The 22,459-nt window shown below is 34.8% G+C and overlaps 2 protein-coding genes across 2 annotated transcripts; both read left to right on the forward strand.

Moving 5' to 3' along the window:
• Positions 1-3,028: 3,028 nt before the first annotated feature.
• LOC127801114 (bifunctional 3-dehydroquinate dehydratase/shikimate dehydrogenase, chloroplastic-like) lies at positions 3,029-7,691 on the forward strand. Its single transcript, XM_052335974.1, has 10 exons — positions 3,029-3,364; positions 3,505-3,610; positions 3,700-3,918; positions 5,840-6,186; positions 6,290-6,353; positions 6,453-6,558; positions 6,709-6,849; positions 6,966-7,114; positions 7,199-7,364; positions 7,470-7,691. Exons 1-10 carry the CDS (start codon positions 3,108-3,110, stop codon positions 7,514-7,516), a joined length of 1,602 nt encoding a protein of 533 aa, XP_052191934.1. The 5' UTR covers positions 3,029-3,107; the 3' UTR covers positions 7,517-7,691.
• Positions 7,692-10,696: 3,005 nt separating this feature from the next.
• On the forward strand, positions 10,697-17,726 carry LOC127802850 (bifunctional 3-dehydroquinate dehydratase/shikimate dehydrogenase, chloroplastic-like). The gene is made up of 11 exons (XM_052338902.1): positions 10,697-10,842; positions 10,949-11,181; positions 12,712-12,817; positions 13,414-13,632; positions 13,927-14,273; positions 14,473-14,536; positions 14,695-14,803; positions 14,893-15,036; positions 15,675-15,823; positions 17,079-17,241; positions 17,346-17,726. Exons 1-11 carry the CDS (start codon positions 10,822-10,824, stop codon positions 17,387-17,389), a joined length of 1,599 nt encoding a protein of 532 aa, XP_052194862.1. The 5' UTR covers positions 10,697-10,821; the 3' UTR covers positions 17,390-17,726.
• Positions 17,727-22,459: the final 4,733 nt, after the last annotated feature.

Below are 22,459 nucleotides of genomic sequence, written 5' to 3' on the forward strand. Positions count from 1 at the left end.
TTATTTGGTTCTAGTGGCCTAATAGTTAACTTGATCTGGCATTTTCAACTGAAAGCCTTTGACATGAAATATAATATCCTTATGTTAGATATACTCAACCACACTTAAAGGATTAATGCTTGTGACGCCATAGGAGGGCAGAAATTGGATGCATCGCCTGATGAAACTAAAATAAAAGAAAAAAAAATACTCTTAGTGTTTGATTGCAAGTATAGAACTTATATAGAAAAAAAAAAAATCTAAATAATTCAATTGTTTAAAAATTATTTACATAAAAATTATTAATTAAGAGTGTTTGATTGATTTAATTTTCAACTTATAAATTAACATACTTTTTAATTTTTGATGTTTGATTACACTTTTATTTTATATAGAATTTTCTTCCCAAACTTAGTACGTCTCCTTTCTGCCTCCCCTATCTCTCTTTTCTCTCTCTCCCATCCCTCCCAAACCCACTTCTCCTCCTTACTTCCCTCCATCACCGGTTGCAGCAGCCATCGTCGTCACTACCATATTCGCTACCTATCGTCAGTTGCAATGGCTATAGTTGTTGCTGCCATCTTCACTGCCCATCTCTCTCTCTCTCCCTCCTCCTCTCTTCCTCCCAAACCCACTTCTCCTCTTCCCTGCCTCCCCTTTCGTCGCCATTGCCAGTGGCAGTGGCCATCTTCCCTACCCATCTCTCTCTCTTTCCTCCCTCCCTCCCAAACCTACTTCTATTCCCTGCCTCCCCCTATCACTGCCATTGCCGATTGCAGCGACCATCGCCGCCACTGCCATCTTCGCTGCTCGTCACCGTCACAACCGCCGATGGTTGTTGCAACTGCCGATGGCTGATCTTCACTATTCTCCGTTGGTGGGTGGTGGTGGAAGAGGAAGCAGCTGTGTGGCAGGTGAGTTTTCCATTTTCATGGAAAATAAAATCAACCTCCCCATGGAAAAATCAATTTCAATGAAAGTGGGAATTGATGGTCACATGACTACAATATGAAAAATAATTTTCATGAAAAATTTGGCTAATCAAACACTCCAAAAATTAGAATTTGGGCGAAAAATGATCATTTTTTATGAAAAAAAAATGACCAATGAAAAAGGCCCATATATTAATTTTGGTCAGGTAACAATTGAGGTTGCAAGTTTACAAATAATGTAGTGCATTTTGCTTATTCTCTCAACTATAATTTTTTAAGTATATTGCATAATATAAAATTAATTATAGTACATAAATTTCATAATATAAAATTAATTACATAAATTCTAATTTTTCAAACACTAAATTTACACTCAAATAACAAATTTTTCATTTTCAAAATTACAAGAATTAAAATAATTACAAACAAAGTAATATTTGCACATTCTCGTCTTCTTCCTCAACATCGTCTTCAATCATTCCGACTACATTTCCTAGTGGATAAATTTTGTTTCACAACCATATCATATAAACTTGATATTTTATGAGCTCGAACTCCAAACTCCTCACACAATTAAATAATTTTTTTTATTTTCCATTTTCACAACTAAATCATCATCATCACAGCACATCAAAAAAACAAAGCAAATAGATAAAAAAAAAAAAAAAACAACAAAGCAAATAGAAAACTAAAGTAGAAAAAAAAAAAGATATATATAAATGTATGTGTGACTCATCGGGGGGCGACCCAGTGGGAGCAAACAACTATAGCTGGGGCGATAGTAGGCGAAAGGGTTGGGGGGCCAGCGAGTAAAGGTGACCAATTGGGGGCAATAGCGGTGGGGGGCGACCGTGGTGCTCGTGGTAAAAGGTGATGACAGAGGAAGAGACGACGACGAATAGTGGTGCTCGCGACGGGGGGCGACGACGATGCTATTGCGGTGGTGGGGTGACGGTGGACGCTGCAACCTGCGGGAGTGGATTTGAGAAAGAGAGTGGGGAAGAGATAGAATGAATTTGAGAGATGATGATTTTAAGAGAGAGAAAGAGAGTGATTTTGAAATTGGGCAGGTGAAAATTTTAATTCAAAAATAAATTTAAAAAATTTGGATAAACTATTCTCTGGAACTTTCACAACAAGTAACTTAATCCTTATATATTTATATTAATGTGATATAAATATAATATTTTAATACACAAACATCATAAAAGTGTGCAAATACCATTTTCATTTGTGTATGGGTTTTGCATGGCCAAGGAAAAGGAAGAAAAATGAATGGATTAATTGGGTAAATTTCATAAAATGTCATTAAACTTCAATTTGTAGTTAAAATATTATTTAATTTTAATTTAATATATAATTTTATAATTATCATCGATTGTCGTTCAAAGAGACTAAGAAAATGTTAATATTTTTGTATTTTAATTTAAAATTTAGTGATTTTTTTATATTTTTATACAAAATTTAGTAATTATTTATATTTTTTAACTGTCTACATTATTATTAACCACGTTAACATCTATTAATTTTTTTTAATAACAATTGATGATAATTATAAAATTAAAATTTAATAATCATTTAATTATAAATTAAAATTTAATAATCTTTTTATACCTTAATATAAAATTTATTTATCATTTTATGTAATTTAATCGGTCTAATTCTTGGACCCAAGACTGCCCAAGAAATAAAAAGACTTACCTTATCAAATGAACTAACTTTCTTGGTACAGTAGGGAGGGTTGGTAAGGCTGATGCCTTGGCGCATGAGCACCTAATAAGGCTCCCAAATTGCTAGCAAGCAGTAGGGGCAGCCTAGACCTAACTTATTCATTAATAATTAATCAATATTTAATTTAAGTTAAAATATTATGTCGTATAGACATAATATCACATTTTAATTATATATTACATATATTAAGATTATAATATTATTAAAATAAAGTTTATTTTTCTTAATATAATAATATTGTATAATAATTGAATTGTAATATGCGATAATCGGCGTTATATTTTCTGGACCATATTCTCCTTGACCTACCCGCCTAACTAACATTCACACTCGATGCTATTTAGCCCGCGCCAAATTTAACTAGAGCCGTTGCTCATTATCAGTCGTAAATGAATAAGCTTGCTAGCTAAGTGCTCGGGAAGACGTACGGGCGGGCGGGCGGGCGGAGATACAGCAAGCTAGCTGATGGCGGCTTTCGGTTCGAGTGTTATGCCTGCCGGAATCTCGTCGCCGGGGGGCGGTGGTAGGACGAACGGGAGTCTGCTGTGCACGCCGGTGACGGGGGGCAGCGTGGAGCTAATGCTGGCGCAGATGAAAACGGCCAAGGAGATCGGCGCCGACGTCGTTGAGATCAGACTGGACTGCCTCCGGCAGCTCACTCCGTCGCTGCATCTTCCCGTTCTTGTACGACAGTCACCTCTGCCCACTGTTGTCACTTGCAGGTACACATTAAACTTTACAATTTGATAACGTAACTTCAATTTAGTATTACGAGATCCTTGTACCAACAAGGCTGTTCATTGTGTCATGGGGAGGTCATAAACTACACCTGTCAATTTGATAACGTAACATAATGTTTCAGGCCAATATGGGAAGGAGGTCAATATGAAGGGGATGAGAAGAGTAGACAGGATGCTCTTCGTTTGGCCATGGAATTAGGAGCTGATTACATCGACGTCGAGCTTAAGGTTAATTATATATATATATATATATAATTAAGTGATGATGAGTAGTTAGTTAATTAGGAAGAAGTTAATCATTAATTAATTAATTGCAGGTTGCTCATGAGTTCAATCGTTCAATTATGGGGAAGAAGCCAGACAAGTTCAAAGTGATTGTATCCTCCCACAACTTCGACGATACCCCTCCTACCGAGGCCATCGGCGATCTTGTCGCCAGAATTCAATCCACCGGCGCCGATGTTGTCAAGATTGCAACCACTGCCTTAGACATCACCGATGTCGCCCGCATTTTCCAGATCACCGTCCACTCTCAGGTAAGTCTATACGAACATCAATTATTTGTGAGATGTTTTTCAAATTAAAACGCTGTAGTTTGTAGGCTGTTTGCCACTTTGTGATTGAGGCCATTTAAATATCTCGTTGCGGAGATACAATAATGAATTTATTTGATTGGAGAACATCATCGTCAAACCTAGAAATGTCAAAAGGATCGGCCCGACCCAACTCGAGTCGGCCCACGGGCTTTTTAAAAGGGCTGGGCCGGCCTGAGCCCTTTTGCCATGGATAGGGCCCGGCTCGGCCCACGGCCCCCCTACAGGGGGTCAGGTCGGGCTGGGCCAGCCCGTGGGCTAGAGGGTCGGGCTGGGCCCTTAGCCTACAGGGCCTAGCAAGTCGAGCCCGGTGGGCCCGACCTTTTTTTTCTTTTTTTTTAAATAATTTTTTTAAAAATAATACATATAATATATATATATAAATATCAAAATAATGCATATATAAAAATCAATTTTTTTTCTTTTTAAAATATTTTTCATCTTAATTCTTAAGTTTTAAATATTATTTCATCATTTTATATTTCAAAATTCTATATGCCTTATAAATTTTCTTGTGAATTGATATGAAAAATAATGTACATATAAAAAGGAGAATGTTTACTTATAATTTAAATATATAAAAAATTTAACTTAAAAATTTTAAATAAATTGATGGTTATTATTTATATATATTGCGAAATTAAATTTTTTAGTATCCAATATCAATAATTATTAAAGAATAACAAAATTAAAAAAAAATGAATAAGGGCCTAACTGATTGGCCCATAAGGGCCTTATGGGCTCGGCCCGGCCCCTTTTGAACAGAAACGGGTCGGGCCAAAGCCCGACCCTTTTGACACCTCTAGTTAAACCACTTAAGCTTACAAGAAAGAAATAATTAGAAGATGCGGAAAGATCCTCGCATAAATACTTCGATATTTAAGTCAGACATTAAAAATAATAAAGACTGTATTGAAATCAATATTAAAGACCAGGGGCAGATGTAAGGGCAGCTAACTCGTGCCAGCCCCAACTAAATAGTAATATATATATATATATATATAAAAGCCTAGACAGCCCAACTCCAACTAAATATTAATATAACTCAATCCCATGACCCTCCTACATCCGCCCCTATTAGAGATGTATACTTTCAAGAATGAGTATCTACTTATTTATAGAGAGATATAGAATAATCTTAATTAATTATGAATTAAAATTATTGTAGATAACATTTATTTTGATTTTTCCTAATCTTGCTAGAATTAAAATTCTTACAGATAATGTTTATTTTGATTTTTCCTAATCTAGCTGAAATTAAGATTATTATGGATGACGTCTATCTTTTATAGATAAATTTTATCTTATCCCTTTTTTTGAGATATAATTTCTTATAAATAATTATTTATCTTTTTGAAAAAAAATTTACATGTCAGAATTATTTAGTTTGCTCATTTGTATGAAATCAGCCTCGCGTGGAAAATTTACGCCTTATAACTTAAAAAAATATTTTGGGCTTTTGGCCATTTTTTTGGGTCATTTTTAATGGACAAAGCCCATGACACAACAAAATAAATAATAGTTTTAGTGATTTGGGATGGTAGTTTAAAAATTGTATCGCCACATGTATTGTATTGAAGAAGAAACAGTGTATTATCTGAAAAATGATCGAAATGTAAAAAGAAGGTCAGTCAAACAACACTACCAACTTTAAAGAAAGATAAGAGAGTAACAAGTTTTTACTGTAATCGACACATCAATGCACAAAGCAAATTAGTATTTTTCATCTAATACAACTCAAGCAAACATCTTAAAATCCTAAACCACAACCAATCATTGCTTCTGGGGAAGTCATGATTTGGCGGTTTGGTTTGCTATTGCAGTTTCCTTGGTCGGCCCTAACTCGGAGGAATTTGTTTGGTAGGTTCCGGTTATAGGCATTGCCATGGGCGAGAGGGGCCTAATTTCGCGGCTACTAGCCCCCAAATTCAATGGCTATCTCACTTATGGGGCACTTGAGCCTGGGACTATAACGGCTCCCGGCCAGCCGACTGCAAAAGATTTGCTGGACCTGTACAACTTCAGGCTTATAAGGCCAGATACCAAGGTTTATGGCATCATTGGGAAACCAGTTGGCCACAGCAAAAGCCCACTTTTGTTCAATGAATCATTCAAGAAAGTTGGACTGGATTCCGTTTATGTTCATTTACTGGTGGATGATGTCAAAAAATTCTTCAGCACCTATACATCCATTGATTTTGCCGGTTTCAGGTAATGAAGGACATTCTTCTATCCTTTTTCTTTTCGCCGTTGTTTAAGATTCAGAGTTTTGGGTTTAAGGCCGGTATTCAGAAGCTGTGAATCTGGAATGTAGTTGTACGATTCCTCACAAGGAAGTTGCAATGGGGTGCATGGATGAGATAGATCCAACTGCCAAGGTAACATCTGATCTTGCCTTTGCATTATTCTTGCTGAGATTTGATGAGAAAATAGGAGCTGATGATCGGAACTTGAATCTGTAATGAAATTCTCTTCAGAAAATCGGGGCTGTTAACAACATCGTCAGACGACCAGACGGGACTTTAAAAGCTTACAACACGGATTATATCGGTGCAATTTCTGCTATTGAAGATGTTCTGAGAGGTAGAAGTCATATTCTTATCCTATTGTATAATAGTGATTATATAAATTCTTACTCTTCAATCATTTTTATCTATGATCTTATTATTAAGACCCTTATAACTAATATGATTCAAGAAAAATGTAAATGGTCCACTTTCTCCATCTTTACAGAGTCGAATGGTTCAAGTTCTGCTGGTTCACCCTTAGCCGGCAGACTGTTTGTTGTCTTGGGGGCTGGAGGTGCCGGCAAGTCGCTTGCCTATGGCGCACAGCAAAAAGGAGCAAGGGTCGTGGTCGCGAATCGCACATTTGGTAGTACCCTAGTCAGCATACATATATGTTGATCTTCATTTCTTGCTAAATAATCAGACTTGCTGTGGTTAAGCTAATGGTGACTATTTTGATTTGTGCTCCGTTTGTGAGTGCAGAACGAGCCAAAGATCTGGCTGCCAAGGTAGGGGGGAAAGCTCTGCATCTTCACGAAGTAAACCATTTCCATCCAGAAGAAAGAATGATTCTTGCAAACGCCACATCTGTGGGCATGAAGCCCAATATTGATGCCACCCCCATTTCCAAGGTTCATCTCTTAAAATTTCTTAGTACAATTTCACCTCTTTTGGAGTTTTTGACAGTTTGTTCACTGTCTCTACGCGAAATGCAGGAAGCGCTTAAGCATTACGAGCTAGTGTTCGATGCCATCTACACGCCGAAAGATACCAGACTCTTGAGGGAGGCTAGAGAGTGTGGAATACAGAAAATTGTGTACGGAACAGAGATGTTGATCCGGCAGGGGTTTGAGCAATTCAAGAACTTCACCGGTTTTCCAGGCAAGTTAATTAGTTAACTTAACTACGAGCTATGTATAGCCTCAGTGCTGGTTTGGTTTCTGCTGTTTACTGATTCGTTTTTGTTCCATCGATGTGCGGGTTCAGAAGCTCCAGAAGAACTGTTCAGGCAGCTCATGTCAAAGCATGCATAAGTGAGGAAGAAGAGGGGCATTAATCTAAGGCTGAATGAAGCTGGTTCCATGGATCTCTACAAATTCATATATATATTCCAGGCTCTAACCACTGGCTGTTGAGTTGTTTCTTTGTATCATCTGTCTCTGTAGTCACCATTGGAATTTGGAATTAAGATACAGTTTCTGTGAAGAATTATTATTGCTAGGCTTAACGGGTTTTTTTCTGCAATTTCCACTTGGGATATGAGGTTTTCGAATCTTCTGATCATTCTGCACTCTTTGCTTTTTTTCTGTTGAATAATGATTGTGATTGTGGCTGTCTCCAAACGCTGCTAATCCAGAATTTAGAGAGGGGAGGGAAAGAAGCAGCTCCAACCAGTTAGCCATTAGGGTTTTGCTCGCCGTTTAGGATTTTGCTTGCCATCCAAATGGTAAAACTCTTTTCTTCCCTTGCCGGCCATTGCTATCGCTGTCATTGTGGCAGTTGTAATTGTCATTGTCAAAGCACAAAGCTCTGTCAAAAAAGACGAATATGACGAAGCATGTTGCAATTGATTTGTTATTGACTTTGAAAACGACTATTGAGTCAGGCAATTGGACACGACTAAAAAAAATAGTCCCATGGTCGAAAAAGACAAAGAGTCACGATAAAAGGATGAGACAAACGGATAAAAGAGGGAGAAAAATAGATCGAAGGTTATTGAAATATTATTTTTAACATATTAAAATTTTAAATTTATTATTATGGAATTAATTCAAAAAATTTGTTAAATAATTTTATTTAAAAAAATATTAGTAAATTGTTTTTAAAATATATTAAATAATATTAAAATTGAATACAATAATATTTATTATTAAATTAGAAAATAAATATTAAATTTTCATAGTAGTAAAAATTATAAGTAATGTAAAAAATTTAGAATTGAAATTTATTAATAAATAAATAAAATAAGAAATCAAATTGAGAGTAGAATTGGGGAGTGTGATTGAAGCACATATAATTCTTAAAATTAAAAAAAGAATAGAGAGTGATTTTTTTTTTTTATAATATAATAAGGAGTTTGGTTTGAGATAATGTAAAGCAAGAGTTTTCTCGTGGATATACTAAAAAATAAATAAATTTAATTATTAAATTTAAAATTACCAATAATTTATAATAATGAGAAAATTTATTGATAATTTTAAAGAAAATTATTATAAATTTATTAAAATTATTCTCAATTTAAGTGTGTAACATCAATTTATGAAAGTTATTTATCAAATTTAATTATGGACATAACACTTCCCAAAATATACATTATCACAATCATGAATTCCATTTCTAATTAGGGAAGGCTAACAACATCTATAGACCCTAACCTTAATTAATATTTTCTAATGACTGGCTACTGGCTACTATATTTTGAAATATTTATCATTAAATTAAATGTTTTTGCTTTTGATGGAATAATAATAATATTTTTCTATTTTTAATAATAATAATAGTACACCTAACCTCACGTGCTGCCCCTCTAACTCCCACGGTCCCACCTACCTTTTCTATTTCACATTCAGATATTGGTTGGCCAATTTCATGCCCATCTAACTTCCTTCAAAACATATATATATATATATATAAACAATTATACATGTCATATTTATCGATAATTATAAAAACAATATAGTATATTGTCATGAATGAGCTGAATCCAAGTATATAACACCCTATGAATTAATTAAAGAAATTTAAGAATAAGTGTTAGTTAATTCTATGAGTGTTATCTATTTGTTAAGATAATATTTATTAACTAAGATATAGGTTGAAAAAAAAATAGAATATGAAAAGTATTTTAAATAAAAATTATTTTTATTGTGTTTCTATAACAATTGAACGTAACTTTTTATTTGGGATTATTCAGAAAAATTTATTTTTATATCCCTCTAGATCAATTTATCCTGAACCTTACAAATAAAAAAAATAATTTATATGTCCCTAAATGCAATCTAAAAAATATTTAATAAATTTTTTAGAATGTTTTACAGACTTATCTTGATTATTCTATATCTTGGTTCGGAAAGCATTCAAACCTTATTTTGATACAATTTCATTTTACTCATTTTAACAAACGCTGCCTAAAATGAGTAAGATAAGGTTGTCTCAAGATAATATTGGAATACTTTCTAAATCAATATATGAAATGATTAAGATAAGGTTATAAAGCATTATAAGATTTTTATCAAACTGTTTGTTAAATTTTTTAAAATACATTGGGGGCCATATAGTCAATTTTTTTTATCTGTAAGGTCAAAGGTAAATTTATCTGGAGGAGGGGAGAGACAAATTTACCTAAATAATTCCATATAAGAAGTCAAGTGATTTATTTTCAATGGGTTGTCAAATAAATTTAATAAATATAATAGAAAATACTTTTGTTTAGAACGTTTTCCATATCCCATTTTTTTTAGTCTGTAGAAGTTACATTAGGTAGTGTTTATTAATTAAGATATGAGTTGAAAAAAAAGTAAAATTTGGAAAACGTTCTACACAAAAGTACTTTATATTTGTTTATTAAATTTATCTGTCAACCTTTAAAGAAATCGTGTGACTTTATGTTTTGAATTGTTCAAATAAATTTATCTCTCTCATCTCTAGATAAATTTATTTTAAATCTTATAAATAAGAAAAAATGATCTATATATCCCCAAATGTATTCTAAAAAATTTAACAAATAATTTAATAAAAATTTTGGAATGTTTCCCAATTTTATTTTGACTATTTTATATTTTGATCCAGAAAGTATTTTAATCTTGTATTGATACAATCTTATCTTACTAATTTTAATAAATGTTACATTAATAAATATTAAATAATATAGATGAGTTATAGTCTTAATTTATTTTTTCATAATTCTAATTTTATAAAATAAAAATAATGATAGAGTGTTATATAAGTCACTAGATTATGATCTCGAGTTAAATTAATTATTAGATTTAAAAAATTAAATAAATTATTTTAAATATGAAATATAAAAAAAATATCCAGCAATATAATGTAAAGTGATCATTATACTTTAAAAAAATATAAATTGAGACTCTGTAAATTATGTTTGGACACACAGTCGACACGTGGGCTCTTTAACGGTCGACCTACCCTTCCCTCCAATTTACGATGTATCTGACACGGGGATTCAAAAGAAGAACAAAGCTCCCTCTCTCTCTCTCTCTCTCTCTCTCTCTCTCTGTCACTTACCTCCACTCTCCAGCTAACCTTCCAACCAACCTTCTTAGCCTTTTAAAACCTCCGAATCGAAGCAGCGAGCAACCCACCAACGGAATTTACAACCATGACTCTCAACAGCATTCCGGTATCCACCAACGAACCCATCTCCATTTCCATGAGTAATTGTCCCATCCTTCTTTTTATTCGAGTCTGTACTGGGTAAACTCATGGTTAATTGTCTATGACTGCAGTTGGCCACGCCGGAACTCCAGATTGGGGACGGAGCGCGGCGGAACGCGACGATGATTTGCGCGCCGGTAATGGCGGAGACCGCCGAGCAAATGCTAGGACAAATGCGGAAGGCCAAAGAGCTCGGCGCTGACCTTGTTGAGATTCGGATTGACTACTTAAAGAGCTTCAGCCCTCAGCAACATCTCGAAGTTCTCATCAAACAGTCTCCTCTCCCCACCATCATAACCTACAGGTGAAGTTTTCGCTTGCTTGATGTTTCCTGCTTCGTTTGTGGGTGTAGGAATGTGTCGAATTACCTTATATTTGTGTTTTTCCGTGTTTATTCCGAATTAACTGATATCAATCTGATTACCCAACAATTCTCCTCACATTTTTGTAGCTATCCATGATTGAAATTCCTGCTTTGTTTGTAACTTTGGTTTCCAAGAAAAAAAGTGGGGAGAGGAAGCAGTTAGAGAATGTTTATTTTTGTTTGGTTTTGTGTCTTGTCAAATATTTAGTTAGTCTCCAAATCGTGTGGAGCCCTTTCTTGTTTTCTGGCATTTTCTCAGTAACCAAAAAGGTTGTAATTAGTTGCAAATATTACAATTTTATTGTGATTTTGTAGCCTCCACTTTATTTAAAATGTTACTCATCTCGTTCTTCCCCTCTCTCTTTCTTGGGGGCAATTTAGTTGCAGTCTATGTGTTTGCAATATTCCCACAGAGTAATGAAATCTTTAATAACATCAATGTTGCCACGCAATTTTTGTGCCGATAAAACAGGGATTTGTAATAGTGAAAACATCTCTTTGACCAAACAGTTCTCTCAAGTTATCATAATCTAAGACTTAAAAAACAATTTATGTAGACATAACTCAATGAACCCCTGAATTTAAATCTACTCATTTAGTTTACTTAATTTTCTTATCCTCAAGTCAATTGCCCTCACTAAGCCATTTAGAAAATGGGAGTTCGCCATATTCTTCATACAATGTCATTTGCAGTTTTCTTTGAGATGAGAAAAATTCAGTCTTTTGACAAATATTTTTACAATATTGCTGCCACTTCCCAAGTTCTACGATCTAATGCACTTTACAAGACTGAATCCTTTAATGAGATATTTAAATCCGAAGCATGAATTTTAATTACCAAGCACAAGAATAATAATGGTAATGACAATAATAATACATAACCTTGAAGATGCATAAGTGTTTTTAAGGCTGAAATTGTGATCCCATTAATCCTACCTTGGTTTTTTTTTTCCTTCAAGAGTGTAGCTAGCAGTAACCATACATGTTAAGAATATCACAATTTCAATTTTCTTTTTTGGTTGTAAAAAGTACTCAAGTCCCCCGACAGATTGCATGTAGACTGCTCTATATCTCAAAACGTACTAGCTCACTTTCACTATGGAGCATGAAGTGTGCAAATTGCCATGAAATAGTGCAAACATTATAAACCAATGGGTTAATGTTAGCTTTAATAGTAATTTTCAGAGAGTTTCTCCATTTGAAGCTCCATGTATGCAAACTGTATACATCAGTGTTTGTCTTATTTGATATTGTAGTATCTCTATCTTGAATTGTTGTTTTTCGATTATTTTATTTTGATATTGTAGTATCTCTATTCTTTTACATATATTTCTGAGAAGCAGTGAAGCAGATGTTTTTGCCTTTCCTTCCATTAGACATAAACGAGTTTTCTTTTTATCTGATTACTTCTTGTGTGCACTTGATATCTCTTGATTTTTGCTAACGTTCTCATGGATCATGTTCTTCCAGACCAACATGGGAAGGTGGTCAGTATGATGGAGACGAATCAAGGCGACAAGCTACACTGCATCAGGCCATGGAATTGGGGGCAGATTATATAGATATTGAGCTTAAGGTTGCCTTCACCTCCCCATTTCTTCAAATAGTTTAGAAATCTTTCCTCTTCTAGTCAAATACAACTCTTTGTTGTTGTAAACATTTTACACAGTATTATTATATGGATATCACCAATATGTACTGCTCAAAGCTTTCACAATTAACCCGGACACAAAAGGCATTAAGGACTAAGGAGCTAAAAAATATTTGGTCTAACCACAAATGCCTTCGATAATCCATGTGATACTCTACAACAGACTTCACTTACACCAACAATTAGTATGGGGAATATCGGCTTCTCAAATCTCAATATTAGAATGCATGACTCGTTCACTTGCTGGCAATAAAATTAAAAACATATATATATATATATATATATATTGGTTAGTTATCATATACCCCTAATTCAGTGATATGTGAGAATGTTTCTATGATGAAATAGATGTGGGGAAGTATTAATTTGTGTGATTTGGGGGGGGGGGTTGCTTTCAATAGTAAAAGTATATCTCCCACTTGCGAGCAAAATGAACCACAGACTTAACCTTATTTTATTTTGAGTACATCATACAGTGAGGCAGATCTGCCAAATTTCACTCAGACTTTTGGCTCTATTAGGTGGCTGATAAGTTCTTCAGCTCTATTCAAGGAAAGAAGCCCGAAAAGGTCAAAGTCATTGTCTCTTCTCACAATTATGAAAATACTCCATCTGCCGAGGAAATTGGAAATATTGCTGCAAGAATACAAGCTACAGGAGCTGACATAGTGAAGATTGCAACAACTGCCCTAGACATCACCGACTCAGCTCGTATCTTACAACTAATTGCGCATTCTCAAGTAAGTGTAGGGCTTTTCTATATACCTATGCACAGTATCAAGTTGCGGCAAGAACCAAAGGCAGTTACAAAAGAGTACATTGCAGAAACCAATGCCACATAGGTAAATAAAGCACCAGTGCAATTTGTAGCACAAAAGACAGGGAAAACATGCACAAGCAATTACATGAGTTGTTTTCTAATTGCTCCCATGCTGACAGAAGGCTTCGCCGGTTCCTAGTAAAATGAGTTCCATCTGATACCTGATATCTCACAAAATTCCATTTGGTTAATAAATGACCTACTAAAATTGCAGGTACCAACAATAGGTCTTGCTATGGGTGAGAGGGGTCTGATATCCCGCATACTGTGTGCCAAGTTTGGTGGATTTCTCACATTTGGTGCACTTGAATCAGGCATACACTCTGCTCCTGGGCAGCCAACTCTAAGAGATTTGTTGGACTTATACAACTTCAGGCAGATAGGGCCCGATACCAAAGTGCATGGGGTTATTGGAAAACCTATTGGCCACAGCAAAAGTCCTCATCTGTATAACCCGGCATTTAAAAAAGCTGCTTTTAATGGAATTTATTTGCCGTTGTTGGTTGATAATGTTGCAAACTTTCTCAACACCTACTCATCTCCTGATTTCACAGGTTATAGGTATAAATCTCTTATTGCCAATGAAAAAAAAAAAACGAAGAAAATTTCATATCCTAGTTTGTAGTTCATTAGGAAATTACTCTTCTTTAGAAATGAATTTTGCATCCCCCCACACAATATACAGATTACTGAGATTTATATCCATTACTACCCCCCACATAATAGATAACAGTATAAGACATACTATTTCATGATGCAGCTATACTATTCCACACAAGATGGCTGGACTTGAATGCTGTGATGAGGTTGATCCAATTGCCAAGGTATTCGAGATCCCTTACAATGTTCACAGTTTTCTAATTTAGGATTTTCCCTCAGTACCACCTTCAACAACTTCAGTCCAAGTTCAGCTGGGAGGTGCTTTTCCATCTTCACTGTCATGCACAAAATAATGAATAAATTCTTGATCAAATTCTTTCAGGCAATAGGAGCTATTAGTTGCATGATCAAGAAACCGAGTGATGGGAAACTAATTGGCTATAATGTCGACTATCTTGGAGCCATTGCAGCTATTGAGGAAGGACTAGGAGGTTGCTAATGTGTTATTTGAACTATCCATCATATCTACACTCCTATGCTTCCAACATAGGGATGTTTAAGTAGGCATTTTCCTTTTCAGGCTCAAGTAGTGCTAGTAACGGATCTGTTTCGCCTCTTGCTGGTAGACTCTTTGTTGTCATTGGAGCTGGTGGGGCTGGAAAGGCACTTGCTTATGGTGGAAAAGAGAAGGGTGCAAGAGTCGTAGTTGCTAACCGCACATATGGTACGTATTCTATTTTGCAGTTTAAAATCATTGTTAGTTCAATTGTTTGTGGTTGCCATTTTTCAACACATAATATGGATACCTCTCTTTTTAGAGATCACAGTGGTTAGCCATCTAAACTGAAAAGGCTGGTTATAGCATATCACTTTTCTTGGGACTAAGCCCTTTCTTATGAAGGACCTGATTTCTTGTTCCCACTTCCAACAACATTACTGTAAAGAACCCCCAGCACCCATACATTAAATAGCATAACAAACCCGTACCAGTTTCTTATCTTTGCTCCTAAAATGGAGTTTAGAAAAATAGAAAATATTTGTGGGCATAATGTTTTAGCTGGAATATTTCCAGTACAAAAGCAAAAAAGATGTGTGTAACAATATATGAGTTAACTTGAAACGGGAAAGAAGCAATTTTACTCTCTCTGTATTGTCATCAATGACAGAGCACATGTTATTAGTTAAACTGCAGAACACAAACAAGTTCATTTCCGTAATGCTTCTTCATGAACATAATAAGCTGCCATTACAAAGTAGTTATGTCAAGTTTAATTTAACTGTTCTATGTTTTCAGATGGACATTGGATTTTTTCTGTTAGCGAAAGTAGTTTTTGATGTTTTTTATTTTCATGGGAATGCCAGAAAAAGCTAAAGATCTTGCTCGTAAAATTGGAGGAGAATCTATGCCTCTTACAGAATTAGATGATTTCCATCCAGAAGATGGGATGATTCTTGCAAATGCTACAAGTGTGGGAATGAAACCAAATACAGATGCAACACCTATTTCTAAGGTTTGACTCCTGTTCTCCCATTTAGATGTCTCACTGTCAATGACATAAAGAGGCTTGCAGGCTTCTATTTCTTGCTGTGTGAAAATTGAATTCCTCCATTTGTATTATTCACATAATTTCTATTCCGATTATCACATTAAAATGGCAACATTGCAGGAAAGGCAGGCTAGGCAGCAACTACTTCAAATCATAGATATACTAGGTCCTAGGACAACGTCCTTTCACTTAGCTGAAAATTGAATCCTATGACACCATCAGATCAGCTGAGTTGCTTAGAGACTATTCTTCCACACAAGCTTGAAGCCATGTCCAAGGCTTCCTTTGACTGCTTCGAGTGATGTGCTACCTGTGGCCCATTGGAACAGAAAAACCCTCCATGGGGGAAGCCATGTGTTTCTGTGCCCACCCCAAGAAACCCCCAACTACAATAATTACAAGCCTTAATCCCATTAAGTGTTTTGATATCATGAGTTTTTTGGTGCCTGTTGACTACTTAACCCAACCCCCCTCCTTTATCTAGTCTAGACGGTCTTTAAATAAGAGGAACCCCTCCAACACTAGGTGGTCTTGGCTGATTCACCTTTTTTTTTTTTTTATGCTTATTGGCTGATTCACCTGTAATGTTCTAAATAAGTACTTTGTTTCTTTCTGTCTTTCCAGTGAGGGATTGCTGACAAATCTTGATAAGGCCACCAATTGTTTTGCATTTAAAGCCCACTTTTTCGTTACCCTTCCATTTCAATAAACAGTATACATCTAGCTATAATTTCTCCACTGATAGGGAGTCCTGGACGTAGCCCCTTGTATCTCTGTTATTTCTCTCAAAAATAAAAAATATACTTGGTTTAAATAGATACTAGATCTTGTCCTTTCAAATCTTAAAGACCTTCCTAAGAAGCATAGAATGTTACTTCTGTTTCTTCAGGAACCTTGATTGTTCACGGATATAGTACTTAACTTTAAAACACATTTCTACTATCATTCTGCGGCTTTCAACAAGTTCAACATGCAAAACAAGAACGTCACCCACCAGCCTCTTTGCTTCTGCTCTTTATATTTTTCTTTATAGTTGTTTTTTTTTTTTTGTCTGTGTCAATAAACTCTGAATGAATTGTCAATATAGCGAGATTCGCTTGTTCCGGTTGAAGATTGTAGATTTTGTGCTTCACCATTGTTTGGGAGCTTAAGTTTTCAAGGATACACAACCACAATGTTGAATTTCAACTAAAATTGCTCACATTGTACTCTTTGCCAGAAAGCTTTGAGCCGCTATTCCCTGGTCTTTGATGCCATTTACACGCCGAAATGGACCACACTGTTGCGAGAAGCAAAAGAGACAGGAGCCAAAGTTGTCTTCGGAACAGAGATGTTCTTAAATCAAGCATTTGTACAGTTTGAAAAATTCACTGGTTTGCCCGGTAATCTTCCATCATTTTTTTTTTTCATTACTTTCTTTTTCCAATAATAATTCATTTCTATTCTTCTTTTCTCTCATGTTGCTGGATTTGTTTCCCCATTGCAGCACCAAAAGATTTGATCAGGGAAACTCTGGCAAGGAACACTTGAAGAAGCAAGTTGTTGGAGCAATATTATTTCTGGAAGCTGAAGAGTTGTACTGAGTTACTGTTTCTAGAACCTTCTTTCACAGAGTTCCTCCTTGTATGGCACACAATTAAAATTCTGGAAGCAACCCACTCCAACGGCTAGAAACGGCTTTACAACGGTTAAAAAATTCAAAATATGAAAGGATATTCCGAAGTGTTGCACTGGCTGTTGTTCTTGAGATTTGGAGCATTCACTTTGTAGTTTTTAAGATGTGACTAGTGGATAAAATTTGTCATTGAACTTGAATGCTTCCAGTTTGTACAATGGCCCTTCCATTAATAAATATCCCTTCATCCATTCCAGTGCTCCAGCACTTCAGTAAATGGAGGGATCCAAGAAAATATAATATTAGTGCTAATAAAATAAATAATATAAACAAACTATATATAAGATTAATTGTAATACCCCATATTGCAAAGTGTCAAGTAAGTTCAAGGAACTGAAAATCAATTTGAGAATTTAGTTAATTAATTGCCGAATCGATCGGAGGGAGTACCCTAGACCTTAGATTTTTAAGGGAAATAGTTTGGTAATGACGAGTAATACGAGTTATGATTTTAGGCATCAAAATAAGTTGGATTGGGAACAGTTTCTAGTACAGCTATCTACCAGGTTGAGAAAATCGAATGATCGTAAGGGATGTAATACTCGAGATTTTTATATTCAAATACTTGAGGAAATATGATGTTTTAAGGGATTATGGATGTTTAGAGATAAAAGTTTAATTTCTGAGCCAGGGGTAAAATCGTAATTTTTTAGGTTCAAGTAAAAGTGTAATTTACCTAAAAATTAGGGTCATTAGCGTAATTAGTCCATTTTTCAGGGACTAAAATGCAAATAAAGATTAACCCGGTGACCATGTTGAAAAGGGTCAGTGCAATTATCTAAAAATTTTGGCAAAAGTGTAATTCCTGAAACCTTTTTACTATGGGCATTTGGGAGATTCAGGAAAAGCCTCATAATGATATTAGAGATAAGATGAAACCTCATGATAACGTTAGAGATAAGATGAAAGCTCATGATGACTTTAAGGATAAGATTTGATTGGATAAGATTTTGTTAGATATGATTTGATTTGGATAAAGATTTGATTTGAATAAGATTTGATTCGGATAACAATGATTGCATAAAATCTTAGAAGATTTGAAAATGATTATATAAAATCTTAGAAGATTTAGAATGATTGCAGAATATCTTAAAAGATTTGGTAATGATTATATAAAATCTTAAAAGATTTAGAATGATTGCATAATATCTTAGAAGATTTGGTAATAATTATATAATATTTTGGAAGATTTAGAATGATTGCAGAATATTTTAGAAGATTTGGTAATGATTATATAATATCTTGGAATATTTACAATGATTGCAGAAAATCTTAGAAAGATTGGAAAAGATTTTGAAAGATTTGGAATGAGTGCAAAATATATGTTTCTTGGTGGCTAAGTTTTCAAAACCTATAAATAGGGGTTCATGGCCAAATGTTTCTCATTCGAAATTGTGAGAAGTTCGTGTTAGACAATAGTACTTCGGGTTTAGTGGATAGAGGGCTCTTTAAGCATACGCGAAGCATCACATGCGCAGAGCACTTGGGCAGCGCATGAGGGCATGTAAGAATGTGGTTTGATCAAAATACTTGAGGAGTTACACAAAAGTCGAGGTTGGGCACAAGATTCAAGGTGTTCTGAGTTTTGTTCGAGGTGAGTGTTCGCCCCCAAAACTTGATTTATTGAGCTCGTTCTATCTAAACATGTGTGTGATTTCATGCAAAATGGTTTTGTTGCATGCAAACGGAAACCGGTGACGGTTGATTTTATGAGGGAGGTTTGTCTCTAAACATTTTGAACTTGTGCATTGCATTCTATAAAATGTTGTTTATATGATGTATTGAATTGTGAAATGTGGCATTGTCTTGCGTTTTGTGCGTTCGTATGGAATGTTAGCTTAAGATGTTATCTGGATAGTGTAGCCATAATTCTCCAATGGCGTGACAGAATAATAGTGGTATCTGATGCTGGTGTGCATGTCAGGATAATCGCCTTGATTTTCGTGTCAGACCATTTGGTCAGGGAAGTTGCACTAGGACGACTAGGTGGTCCATATTGTGTTGTTCATGTGGGATGTCAGCCTGGTATGTTGTCTAGATAGTGTAGCTGTAATTCTCCAAGGGCGTGACAGAATTATAGGGGTATCTAATGCTAGTGTGCATGTCAAGATAGCCGCCTTGATTTTCGTGCCAGGCCGTTTGGCCAGGAAAGTTGCACTAGGATGATTAGGTGGTCCATGTGAAATTTTGGAGTTGAGATTATATAGTGGTTCTTGAATGCTTAAGGTGGAACGTAATCTGGTGAGATGCGTTGGCAGCTCCATTTAAGCTAGAATCGCGTTGTGTCATCGAGTCGGTATGGTGGCATAGCTTTTAGAGAGATTGATATTTTTCCGTGGTAGGGTTAAGCGCTGAGTATTCTCTTGGGCTAAGGCTTATCAGGTGTATTGGTTTATTTCATGTCTTGCATCCATTCATGAAAAATATGTTTTAAACTCTCACTTAGATGATTCATCATTTAATTTGGATTATATCCCTAGAATATTCAAACGTTCTAAGTGAAGACAACGGTGCGAAAGGAAAGGGAATTGTCGAGGAGTGACGGCGATTAGTTGATAACTTGCAATATGTCGCTTTCAATAATGTTGTTTATTTTGAGGATGTCTTGTAAGTGTTGATTTGATTTTATATTATAAATAAAGTGGTTTCGATTATGACCTGTTAGGGTTTCGATCTAATTTTTCGCGTTTGTGTTGGTGAACTTGTCTTAGTTTATTGATGGTTCATAGTTGATATACTGAGAAGGTGTAATGAGATCTTCGAGGAACGATTTTTGTGATGGGTTTTTATTTGAAAAAAAAAATTATATCCTCAAAATCTTACGTTACCTAATACTCTAGAGAAGTGGAGTGTTACATTAATGCTGACAGAGATTGTGCTTAGCTTAAATTCTGGTCAAGTGAAGTTTATCAGCTCATTAAAGCTTAAAATTGTTTTCTATTTTGAATGGCAAATGGAGAGTTTATAAGTTATCTTTAAAGGACTCGTATTAACCAAATTGCTTTGATTAAATAAGCTTTTATTAGCAAATATGCTCTTGGAGCGTACAAGTTCCTGTGATTTAAGCTAAGCCAGCCACATAGATTCTAAATTATGTACTCTCAAATAGGGGTGGGACGGCATATGTTTTGAGGGTGGGTGGGCAATTGCCCCCCCCCCCCCCCAAACTTCTAAAACTACTCTAACGCCCTTGACATTATATTTATAATTATTATATCCTTAAATACTTGTCCTCCAAATAAAAAAGATGAGGGTAATTAAGTAATGCCAAAAAGATTTAATATATAGACTTAAACTTTTGTCCGCCTGACCCAAGGTCCTCACCCCGCCATTGCTCTTCAGGAAAAAAAAAAAACAAACAAACTTATTGATGTGGTTGGATATGTAATTGGATTGACTTGATTTAATATATAACTTTCTAAAAAAAAGGCTCATGATAAAGAGACGACAAAACCTTGCGTAACACTATTGTAGGTCTCTAAAAGATGTCTTGAATCTCAACACACACTATTAATTTCAATAAAAAAAAGCATTGAATATTGTGCGATATTACTAACCAACTTTGTAATCTTCGAGTGGAATAAAATGTGATCGCCTAACATGCTAACACCATAATGCTTAAAAAAGATTAAGTTCCTTCACGAGACAAACGACAAAAGAGATTAAATCTAACAATCCAATCATATGTATAGCAATCAACCTAGTACAAATCATATACTATGCATCTCCATCCACACCCAATTATCATAGTAATTTTAAAGTCAACTAGTCCCCCCCCCCCCCCCCAAGTTAATCTTATCCTTGATCTCAATTTAAACATTAGAGGGTCTTTTTCAAATATCCATAAGCCTATCCCATTTATTTTCTTTGTTTGCAAAACCCTATATCAAGCTCCAACTTGAATCTCATGATACTTGCTCTAGGTGTGTCTTTCATGTCATTACCTATATATGATTTTCGAGATGAAATTATAACTATTAATCCTAATATAATCCAATGGCATCCAGTTGAAAGATATTACTTTAGTAATTTCACTATTGGATATTTTATTCGCATATATATGCAATTATACTATACATGTATATATATTTCATGTTTATCAAATGGATTTTACAAAAATGAATCTTCACCACTGATTTTGACCTAGCTGTGTCACCTTTTGCCTTTTATTCTTGTAATTATCCTTACATTTTATTGGGACAATTTTGTCACCTATTGGGGCATGTCCCAACCACTTAGGGGTATTTTGGTAATTTTATTTCAATATTTAATGTTGCCTTGACATGTGTTATTTGAACACGGAAAAAAAAATTATGGCTTACTACATACGATGCCTCTTTAATAATTAAAAAATATGACGTTTAATTTTTAATATACAAAACGTTAAGCTTCGGTATCTTAACTATTAAAAATTGTTATTTTAAGTTATCACCGTAATGAAACATTAACGCGTCTATAAACATACTCATTTTTGTAGTGACATGCCACATAAATAATCAATTGGCAATACTTGAATAGATTGACTGATTTGTTGTGCTTTCTCAAAAATTAAAAAATATGAAATTTGATCTTAATGTACAAAAAGTCAATATTTCGTATCTCAATTACTAAAAATTATTACTTTAAATCCTTACCCTGAGACACAAAAAATGATATAAACAATAGAGTGAGAGAGTGATGAAACCATGTTCAACAAACATGTAAAACATAGTTAGCTTAAGAAGGGGTGGAATTAAGCTTTCACCCTTTTAAAAATTTCTCAAACGTATTAAAAGTTGAAAGTAAAGAGAAATAAAAAATTACAGTACATCTGAATTTTAGATTAGTTCGACAACATACCTATTCTACAATCTTGGCTCTCAACTAAATATTTAGTCAACCAAACTTATTTTTGGGTAGCTTTTGCAACAGACTTAGCTACAAAC

The sequence above is a fragment of the Diospyros lotus genome, chromosome 5, assembly GCF_014633365.1.
Source record: "Diospyros lotus cultivar Yz01 chromosome 5, ASM1463336v1, whole genome shotgun sequence".
In the NCBI taxonomy this organism is placed as follows: domain Eukaryota; kingdom Viridiplantae; phylum Streptophyta; class Magnoliopsida; order Ericales; family Ebenaceae; genus Diospyros; species Diospyros lotus.